The sequence below is a fragment of the Pangasianodon hypophthalmus genome, chromosome 7, assembly GCF_027358585.1.
Source record: "Pangasianodon hypophthalmus isolate fPanHyp1 chromosome 7, fPanHyp1.pri, whole genome shotgun sequence".
Lineage (NCBI taxonomy): Eukaryota > Metazoa > Chordata > Actinopteri > Siluriformes > Pangasiidae > Pangasianodon > Pangasianodon hypophthalmus.
The window spans coordinates 19,465,134-19,476,228 of NC_069716.1; the positions used below are offsets into that span (position 1 = coordinate 19,465,134).

The following is an 11,095-nucleotide window of genomic DNA, read 5'->3' on the forward strand; positions in this document are numbered from 1 at the left end:
TTAGACTCTTGGGGATTATTTTCATATATAACTGCAGCCCCATTAAATAAGTTGTTAATACAATTATAATACAATTATAGGTTTAATAGATCAACAGCAAACTGCTTTATGTGGGGTTTGGTTTTTTTATGCATAAAGACATTTTTGATGCCTTCCACGGTAAGACTGGCTTTAGCGTTTTTCTTGGTAAAGAAGACATTTCCAGGCATTTAATGACATTTGGGGGGAAAAAAACATGCTTCCTAAGCTGAACATTACTGTACACTTTAAAAAAAAAAAGTTTTTTTTCCCAAAGTTTCTTCAAGGTATTCTTAGCTTCCAAAAAGGTTCTAGCTTGGAACTCTTTCTGACAGGGAAGCCCTCACTTGTAGAGATCTACATAGAAGGGTTTCCCCAGAGGGACAGCTGAAGACCTCTTAAGCGTTCTAGAGTTGACCTTTTTTGTAGGCTTTATACAATGTGTAGGCTATATAATGGCTATATTCCCAAATCCTCTGCCATCATAATCAACCACAACCCCTAAGACCCCTGCAATTCAACCAGTGGGTGAGAGTATAAAGTATCAAACACTGAACTCATGTATGCTTGTTAACATTTTTTTCAGACAAGCTACAGGGATAGCACTTTTCTATGAAAACACTGTTTCTTTGTAAATTAACTCAGATTATTTTGTGGCTACCCACATATTTCTGTATGCTGTGCTAAGCTTGGGGTGAAAAACTCAAGTTTCACATTTCCTGCAGAGATTGGGGTCTTCAGTCTTTTAGTGGCGGAGGTGTTGGCGGATGTGATGGAGGATGAAGTTCACTGCTGCATGCTTTCAGTAGTCCTAAAGGACCCGTGCATGGAAGCTGTCTTCTCACGCTTCTTTTCTTGGGCCTGCGAGGCCGGTTTGATCCGGCTCCAGACACTTTGACGCGGTCACTTAGTGTGTCCGATGACTCGTCAATGTAGGCCAAGTTCTCACCAAAGAAGTCCAGGAGAGAGGGCCCAGGGGGAGGAGAAGGAGCAGGAGAAGGAGTTGGAAGACTCGCACAGCTTCCGATCAAAACAACAGGGATATCATTTTCGCTTGCCTGCTTTTTCTCGGGCTCAGCTCCTGACCCAGACCCCTGCGAGTTCCAATCTGACTGGGACCAGGATTCTGATGGCGTCTCGGATCTGGAGTCTGATCCTGAAACTGATCTGGATGTGGATCCTGATCCAGGCTTGGAAGCAGACCTCAATTCAGAGCGTGAGATAGGCCTTGAGATTTGTCCTGATGTCAAGCCTGATCCAGGTCTCTTCTCATAACTCGTATATAATCTACACAAAGCCAGCACATCACATATTATATTGTAATTAACCAGGATTTAACAAAAAGTGGGATCAAAAAGATTCCATATATTAAACAGAACATTTGAGATCTTCCTGCTAACCTGGTGTCTGATGCACTGTTATACCGAGAACCAGGCCAATTCACAAACAGATGGCCATTTTCCCTGATGGAATTAGCCTCCAAAGAAACTCTATGAGGAAGTCCATCCACAGCAAGCCTTGGGTGCCGATGGTGGGAACCACGGCGGCGCTTCCTTCTGCGCCTACGCTGGAGCTGGAAAGGATCGTTAAGGTCCAGAGGGACAGGGATGCGAAAGTCCATAGACATGTTCTGGATATTCTGGGTCCAATCTGTAGCATGTGCTCTTAACTCCTCCATCTTAGGAAAAGACAAATGTAAATATGCATATATTCCAGAGGAATTTAGGAATTTATTCAGTATGGCATGCAGCTTTGAATATACAGTATTCACAGCATACTAAGTCATATAGTATAAATGATTTTAAAGCTCAGCAACCAATAAAGCATAGACAGATATGAGCAGACATTGTGTATATGTAGAATGTTTATAAGACATATTAACTATCAGATGGAAAAAGCATAGTGAATGCATTTTATTGATGCTACAGAAATACACACAATGACATGCTCTTTGAAAATTTATAACACATTCACACCTACCTCTGCCCTGGTTTTCTTGGAGAGCATTCGGAGCCAGTTGCCTATCATAGTGAGGATGGAGGCAAAGTAGGCCAAGCCAAACACAATCCACAACCACACCAGGGGCTTGTATATAGGATTGCCATTTCTCCGGTTCTCTAAGATAAGATAAATGCTTTCAGATTAAAAATCTCTTTTAGTACTGCAGTTGAATTCCAGTAAAACTGTAACTGTTTAGACAGCTCTAGCCAAAATATTTGGACATAGCCTCAAGGCCAAGTCACTGGAGAATAGACTATCTATGTACAATCCATGGATATAAACATTAGTCACTGAGGCCAGCTTAATTGGCTTGTTAAAGCTTCACTGTAATTAACCTCTTCCACAAATCACCAGGGGAATTAGCTAAATTACAGAACGTTATCCATGGCAGAGGAAGATAACCACAAGACTTCCTGTAAACCCATAAGAAATGTAATTTCCTGCCTTGTAAAAGAATTAAGAAGGTAACTGTGTACCTGCTACATAGTCACCAAAGCCCACAGTTGTCAGTGTGATTACTACAAAGTATCCTGCCTCCAGAAGCGTCCAGTTTTCCACTTCCTGAAACACCACGGTGGGTAAGGCAATGAAGATCAAGCAGCCAATCAGAATGGAGAACACTGCAGATATGACCCGTACGCTGGTGTGGCTCACCTTCTTCTGCTATTATTAGTGAGAATTAAGGAAAAGGAATAAACATTATTATATAATATAGCTTGAAACCAGGTGAAAATTAGGTGTCAACTTAAGAACTTACCAGGAAAAAGTGCATGGGCTTGTGGTATGCTCTTAAAGATATTTAGCCACTTGATCTTAGGGCATCATCAAAATTATCTAGAAAAATCTTTCTGGTTTCTGGCTCTGGTCCTTATTAGTAGTAATCTTGTGTACAACCTTATAGCCTGCCTTGTAACATTACCTGTCTGCTAATCTAATAAAAAGAACCATCTAAAATGTGCCAAATTAAAGGATAAAGTTAGAGGAAATTGTAAAGCACCCACCCGGAACAGAGCCTCTATCTTTGCAACTGCCCTCCTGAGCATGGTGCCCAGATGATCTCCGACTCCAGCTAACAGGATGCCAAACATGGGGATCCCCACCAGGGCATAGAATATACAAAACAGCTGGCCTCCCTCTGTCTTCGGGGAGAGGTTTCCAAAACCTGCAGAGAGGGGAGTACAGAGATGATGGCACAGTATTTACAGCTTATCAATAATGCAACATTAAGCATGCACTTCCAGAAAGGATGGATATAGCCAATGACCAGCAATGTTCATCAGAGAAGCAAAACTGTGACACTCACCTATGGTGGTGATGATGGTCCCACAGAAGAAGAAGGCATTGGCTAGATCCCATCTGCTGGTGAAATTAGAAGTGCTTCTGGCATCTACACCAGCCTCAATCGCACCAATCACTTGCTGCAGAGATTAGTATTCAGTGGTTACATTGGTGGTGGTGGTAGTGGTGGTGTGAGGGGATCTACATACAGCAGATTAAGCTCCTGTTCTTTTGGTTTATGTGAATGGCAAGTAGCCAACATTATTGCAGTTGGGTGTTTGTTTTTTCATAATACATTTCCAAAACATTCTACCTAGGTACTTCTCTAGCTATGGATGCAACAAATGCTTTACTAGCTTACTATGCATAGCCAGTGTGCATGCTAGTTAAATCAAAACATCTTCATATAGTAGGCCTATTTTATGTGAACAGATTTTTACTATTTGACAGACAATTTGTACAGTTCCTACATATCTGCGAACTGACTGTTGCTAATTGTACACAAAACTACACCTTAAGCTAGCTAGCAAAAGTAGGTAGCTAGATAGCTTACACTTGGTAATCAGATATGACTGTCTTAAGGAAATAATTGTCTATTTAGAAATGAACTGTCCTAAACGAATAAGTACAGGAATTAACTGTCCATTTTCAGAAGAAAGAAGATGCTAGTGTTTATTTTTCTATTTTAAAGTCTTTACTGTCATGTATCTCAGCCTGAAAAGAAACATATATCTCAAAATAACTTTTTTAATGCCAAAACTGACAAACAGGACTACTGAAAACTTTAAAGCCACCTTACTGTAATTAGGCCACCTTACTCTATTTAAGCCTTTATGACAGAAATAAATATACTGAAAACCTTTAAATCACATTTTAAAGATTACAAATGATTGGTAATCCATATAAGAAGGTATAAATTGAAGGATACTGCACATTTTAAATCCAATCCTGCTGCAAACAGTAATGGTTCTCAAAGTGGTGTCTGGAGAACCCTCAATAGGTATGTGATTCCGTTGTTGTTGTTGTTGTTGTTTTATTATTATTATTATTATTATTATTATTATTATTATTTCTGTGATGACATTGGATATTATCAACTACTATTGTTATAGGTGTTTTTTCTTGTAGAAAATAAATCAACAGATACCATTAGAAAGTTCTAGTACTTCCAAATGGATTGTAATGTGTTTCTGGTGGTCTGTAATGGTAGTTTAATTGAATGTGTTGCTCCTAATAGATCCTAGTGGTTTATTTAATTTTATTCTGATGGTAATCACCTACCCAGGAAAGACAGCCCTGTTGATGTCTGGTGGTAACTATCAGGGATAATTATTATATACATAATTGTTACAGTTCTGAGCTTTTAACTGGTCACTTGAATGGGTTAAAAATTCTGCTATTCACAGTAATCTGTTTCTTATAGCAAGTTTCTAATCCAATGCTTCAAACTTAAAAACAAACATAGATAATGTCAGCTTGGATATACACTCACCAAATACTTTATTAGGAACACCGGTACACCTCCTCATGCAATTATCTAATCAGCCAATCATGTGGCAGCAGTGCAATGCATGAAGACACGGGCCAGCAGGTCTGGGTAATGCTCACATCAACCATCAGAATGGGGAAAAATGTGATCTCAGTGATTTTGACCATGGAATGATTGTTGGTGCCAGACGGGCTGGTTTGAATATTTTTATAAATGCTGATCTCCTGGGATTTTCATGCATAATAGTCTCTAGTTTACTCAGAATGGTGCAATAAAAAATAACATCCAGTGAGCAGCAGTTTTATGGACTGAAACACCTTGGTGATGAGAGAGGTCACAGAGAATGGCCAGACTGGTTTGAGTTGACAGAAAGGCTACAGTAACTCAGATAACCACTCTGTAACAATTGTGGTGAGCAGAAAAGTATCTCAGAATGCACAACATGTTGAACCTTGATGCAGATGGGCTACGACAGCAGAAGACCACGTCAGGTCCCACTTCTGTCAGCCAAGAACAGAAAGCTGAGGCTGCAGTGGGCACAGACTCACCAAAACTGGACTGGAAAAATGTAGCCTGGTCTGATAATTCTCGTTTTCTGCTGAGGCACACAGATGGTAGGGTCAGAATTTGGTGCCAACAGCATGAACCCATGGACTCAACCTCCCTTGTGTCAACAGTCCAGGCTGGTGGAGGTGGTGTAATGGTGTGGGGAATGTTTTGTTGCCACACTTTGGGCCTGTTAATATCAATCAATCATCACTTGAATGCCACAGCCTCTTTGAGTATTGTTGCTTACCATGTGCATCCCTTCATGGCCACAATTTACCCATCTGCTAATGTCTCCTTCCAGCATGATAAAGTACCATGTCACAAAGCAAAAGTTGTCTCAAACTGGTTTCAAGAACATGACAATGAGTTCAGTGTTCTTCAATGGCCTTCCCCATCACCGGATCTGAATCCAGTAGAACACCTTTGGGATGTGGTAGAATAGGAGATTCTCAGCATGAAAGTGCACCTGAAAAATCTGCAGGAATTACATCATGCGATGATGTTAACATGGACCAGAATCTCAAAGGAATGTTTCCAACATCTTGTGGAATCCATGTAACGAAGAATTGAGGCTGTTTTGAGAGCAAAGGGAGGCCCTACCCAGTATTAGTATAGTGTTCCTAATAAAGTGTTGCATGAGTGTGAATGCAATTAAAATAAAGGGTCCCTGGCTCAGAGAAGTTTGAAAACCACTGGAATACATTTCGTACTGTATGTGATTTGTTACTTATGCTATATATAAACCTATAATTGTGTGTGTTTGTTTACATTTACTTATATGAACTCATGCTAATGGCTGTAATATGTGTCTGATACTGTAGGATGTTTATGATTACCTGAGCATATAAATGTACCTGAGTGAACTCACTGAGGCTGCTCTCTTGAACACAGTTGTGCTTGTGCAGGAATGTTTGTCGAGATTTAAGCAGCTGGTCATGAACCTCTTCTTCTTTGGGAGCCTCCAACCAGCCGAACACCAACGCTCCTATCACCAGATACAGCAGCACGGCTGCAAGGATTGTCAGCAGTGTCGAGCAGCGCATGGTTCAGCCTCCTCCGGGATTTGGCCAGGAGGTTCAGAGTGTTAATTCAGGAGCACTGCGTATGTTTGGTCAGGTCCACATCAACTAACTGCAACAGAAATGTGCCTGCTAATAGCTGTCTGTTCTGCCTAACAATGTCACAAACAAAACCTGAAACAGGGGAATGAAAGGTTAAGTTCAGTGTTTGTCTATGTTGCCTATGATGACTAAAAACCTAAAAAGGTTACCTATGACACTGTCCTGTCATCCCAGGTGCCAGTCTTGTCCTCATCCATTACAGAAGTCTGTTGTCGTACTCTCTTCTGCACATTCAGCCTTGATTACGGAAACCTGTGGAGCACAGCAGCCAAAAAAATGGCTAAACAGCACCATGTTGAGAGGTGTTGGTGCAAACCAGACATGAGACAGAGTATCATAAGCATAACAGATCAGAACACAACAAATGACGCCATAGTAACAGAGCCTCTGGCAGAGGTCTGTGTAAACATGGTGTTTTAAAGATTGGTGACAGAACCCTGATATACAGCAGGACATTCAGCATTATAGCAACATGTCCACATGAAGCAGCCTGTATAGACAGCAGGAAGAGAATATGAATATGAATACGAATACCTTTATTGTCATTGTACAAGTATAACAAGATTCAGTGTGCAGTTTCTCATCAAGGTTTCACATACATTAGATAGGAAGAGACGTATATGTATAGAAATGTATGAATATGTGCAGTACATAGGTAACAGCAGTAATGCATATTTTGTGCAGTGGACAATGGCAACATGCAAACGAGGTGTGCAAAATACATGTATAGATGTGCAAGAATCTGGTTCAGAAAGAACATTAGCAGCAAGGATGCACAAAATATTGGCAGCAGATCATATGTTCGAAAATATTAGCAGCATGGCATTGTGCTAAAGCAGCTTTGAGTCATTAAGTATGTATGTAAGCATTCCGTGAAGTATTTGTGTGTTTGTGTGAGTAGAGTAGTGTAGAGTAGTGTAGAGTAGTGTAGAGTAGAGTAGAGTAGAAGAACAATTTGCAAAAAAGTGCTAGTTGAAAAAATGGTTAAAATCATCATTTTCATTACTAAAGCAGTTTTTTAAAAAAAAAAATTCTTGGTAAAGTCATGACTACAACAGCTATATGACATTTTGTTTTAATTAATATCCCCTTACAATCAATAAAACTAATTGTAAAAGTTTGATTACCACAGTATGAAAAGTCTATTCATATAATAGAAGGGGTTGTTCACCGAATTTCACAGCACAAAAAAAACAAGAGGCTGTACATTTGTAATCACTATTTATAAAACCAAGTTGCTAATACATGTAAAATTACAGCTATTAATAAAGTGCTAAATCTCTGACATGCTTTAAGTCTCTCAGATTTACAATATTATTACTACGCCTTACACTGTTCAAATTAAACCATCCCGGTATGAGATAAAACAAACGTGTTCAACTGCACAATTAAATAAACCAGTTAAGTAAACTACTGAAGTTCTGCTACACACAGATATGCAAATGTTCATGGTATATCAACTTTTGTGGTGTAAGTGTAAATGACTTCATAGCTTATTAACCAGTAAGGCAGAGATGGAAATCCTACAGCAAAACACTAGAAAAGTTTAATTGCCTGAGACACAGATTTACTTTCACCATGTAAATAAATAAATAACAAAAATTATGAATTAAATACTGCTCTAATTTAGGTTCCAAGTTGCCCATGTTCACTTACCTTGTCTTTAGTGAAAAGTAAAGATACAAACTGTAATATTCCAGGGAGTGACGGTCAGGAGTTCCCTCTCTGCAATAAACTAGAGCAATTGTGTGCAAACACTCACCGGGTGTTTCCCCATTCCCAGGCCTTTACATCAGCCTGCCAGCACCAGAGAGGAGAAAGAACAGAGGACATTAGAAAGAAAACAGAGCGAGGACAGAGATCAGAGAGCTCCTGGAGAAGGGGGGGGGATAGAGAGGGGGAGATAGGAAAAGGATAGCATCAAGGACACATAGCACATAAATAAGTCTTGCCTGTTTATCCAAATCCATCTCATATTTCTAAACCATTTTCATGACCCACAGTTGGCTCTCTATTTCTAGCTTCAAGCTCTTCACCTTGTTCATCTTTGCAGACATTTAATGTCCCATACTGCATACATAATCATTTCAAGATTGGCATATTCCAACCATTAGCCTCTCAAGTGATGTTTGTCTTCTGTAGAAAGGTTTGATTTATTGTCATCTTTCACCAAAAACAAACCAACGGAAAATGCTCTCATGGCTAGTCGGAAACTGAGTAATACCAACAGATTTATGACCTGTTTTATTGGCACCTTTTAAAAATACGGATGTTTTTAAAGATCATCAAAGCATAAACCAAGATAATCCAAGCATTCTGAGATATACTGCACACATCTCATTCAACTCTGAAAGATTTTCAAATTCGGTATACAATCAACTAAAGAACTGGCAGCCTTAATGAAAATGAGCAAAAGTATATAGTATATAAAATGAATAACATGCAATGACCGATATTTTTAAATTAACCATCATGTGGATTATGTAGTGTAGTTTTATTTTAGCACAGCATTTTTCCAAGTGGTACAATTACCTGTAAATGTAGTTTTTCCCCCCAATTTTATAACTAATGAATTAATTTGGTAAGGAATACATTCTGACTTAATTATAACTCAAAATTTAGGACTTGAAACCTACTTGTTTTCTGCAAAACAAGTTTTGCAACTCTGATTTGAAACATACACTATATTACCAAAAGTATTCGGTCACCCATCCAAATGATGTCCTAATCACTTGGCCTGGCCACAGGTGTATAAAATCAAGCACTTAGGCATGCAGACTGTTTTTACAAACATTTGTGAAAGAATGGGCGGCTCTCAGGAGCTCAGTGAATTCCAGCGTGGAACTGTCATAGGATGCCACCTGTGCAACAAATCCAGTCGTGAAATTTCCTCGCTCCTAAATATTCCACAGTCAACTGTCAGCTTTATCATAACAAAATGGAAGAGTTTGGGAACAACAGCAACTCAGCCACGAAGTGGTAGGCCACGTAAACTGATGGAGAGGGGTCAGCGGATGCTGAAGCGCATAGTGCAAAGAGGTCGTCGACTTTCTTTACAGTCAATTGCTACAGAGCTCCAAACTTCACGTGACCTTCAGATTAGCCCAAGTACAGTACGCAGAGAGCTTCATGGAATGGGTTTCCATGGCCGAGCAGCTGCATCCAAGCCACACATCACCAAGTGCAATGCAAAGCGTCGGATGCAGTGGTGTAAAGCACGCCGCCACTGGACTCTAGAGCAGTGGAGACGCGTTCTCTGGAGTGATGAATCACGCTTTTCCATCTGGCAATCTGACGAGTCTGGGTTTGGAGGTTGCCAGGAGAACGGTACATTTCGGACTGCATTGTGCCGAGTGTGAAATTTGGTGGAGGAGGAATTATGGTGTGGGGTTGTTTTTCAGGAGTTGGGCTTGGCCCCTTAGTGAAAGGAACTTTGAATGCTTCAGGATACCAAAACATTTTGGACAATTCCATGCTCCCAACCTTGTGGGAACAGTTTGGAGCGGGCCCCTTCCTCTTCCAACATGACTGTGCACCAGTGCACAAAGCAAGGTCCATAAAGACATGGATGACAGAGTCTGGTGTGGATGAACTTGACTGGCCTGCACAGAGTCCTGACCTGAACCCGATAGAACACCTTTGGGATGAATTAGAGCGGAGACTGAGAGCCAGGCCTTCTCGACCAACATCAGTGTGTGACCTCACCAATGCGCTTTTGGAAGAATGGTCAAAAATTCCTATAAACACACTCCTCAACCTTGTGGACAGCCTTCCCAGAAGAGTTGAAGCTGTAATAGCTGCAAAAGGTGGACCGACATCATATTGAACCCTATGGGTTAGGAATGGGATGGCACTTAAGTTCATATTTGAGTCAAGGCAGGTGACCGAATACTTTTGGTAATATAGTGTATATCCATTACCAGACTTACTATCAAGGTCAATAACCATCAGCCTCCTTTGTGTTGATAGGTCTTTTTTTATTTGAGAGAGGGATTTTACAGGTGAGCAACCTTATATTTACAGTATACCTCAAGGAAATGATCAAAGACAGCAATCTGAGCAATATTTGTTAGGGATGGCAATAATTCTGGCATGGTCTTGGGGAAAAAAAAACCCATGGTCTCATGAGAATGTTTGCTAGAGGAAGGAAAGTCATTTTAAGTTAATCAGTTGATTGAATCTTTTTCATCATATTTGCCCATTCTCTTACTCAGATTCCTCAGAAAGTTCACTGTCGCCTCCAAGGCTTGACTGCTGGCTCATTAGAGTTGTATTTTCAGCTAAAGACTCACTACTGACAGCCCAAGCTAAGCAGTGCAGTTTGAGACCCGTGGTACATCAAAATGACTTATTGTTAAAGCTTCACTGGGAAACAGACCTGTGCGTCAGGGAAAAGGGACCTCTTCAACATTCAAAGATGTTATGTCTTTAATACTTAGCCAGAAATAACCGACTGCCAAAATATCAACTTAACATCGCAATGTGAACATAAAGGATCTGGATCCACTTCCCATACGCAGAGTACCATTCAGTGTCTTTACCACTGAGTGAGTTTTTCCAAATACATTTGACTTCTACAAGGATTAAGAGAAGAGATTTCCCCTGCATGAATTTCACAGCTGTGGAAAATTGTTTCAGT

General features: G+C 40.2%; 1 protein-coding gene across 6 annotated transcripts; it reads right to left on the minus strand.

Moving 5' to 3' along the window:
• kcnk4a (potassium channel, subfamily K, member 4a) lies at positions 1 to 11,029 on the minus strand. 6 transcript variants are annotated; one of them, XM_026917364.3, is made up of 9 exons: positions 8,113 to 11,029; positions 6,606 to 6,708; positions 6,190 to 6,466; positions 3,323 to 3,437; positions 3,021 to 3,181; positions 2,496 to 2,682; positions 1,999 to 2,135; positions 1,419 to 1,696; positions 1 to 1,305 (listed from the first exon to the last, which is right to left on the minus strand). In XM_026917364.3, exons 3-9 carry the CDS (start codon positions 6,376 to 6,378, stop codon positions 756 to 758), a joined length of 1,617 nt encoding a protein of 538 aa, XP_026773165.1. In that variant the 5' UTR covers positions 6,379 to 6,466; positions 6,606 to 6,708; positions 8,113 to 11,029; the 3' UTR covers positions 1 to 755. The 6 variants fall into 6 exon arrangements, with proteins under 6 accessions (XP_026773165.1, XP_034161473.1, XP_026773168.1 ...); XM_034305582.2 differs by having other exon boundaries at positions 6,204 to 6,528; XM_026917367.3 differs by having other exon boundaries at positions 2,496 to 2,679; positions 6,190 to 6,528.
• Positions 11,030 to 11,095: the final 66 nt, after the last annotated feature.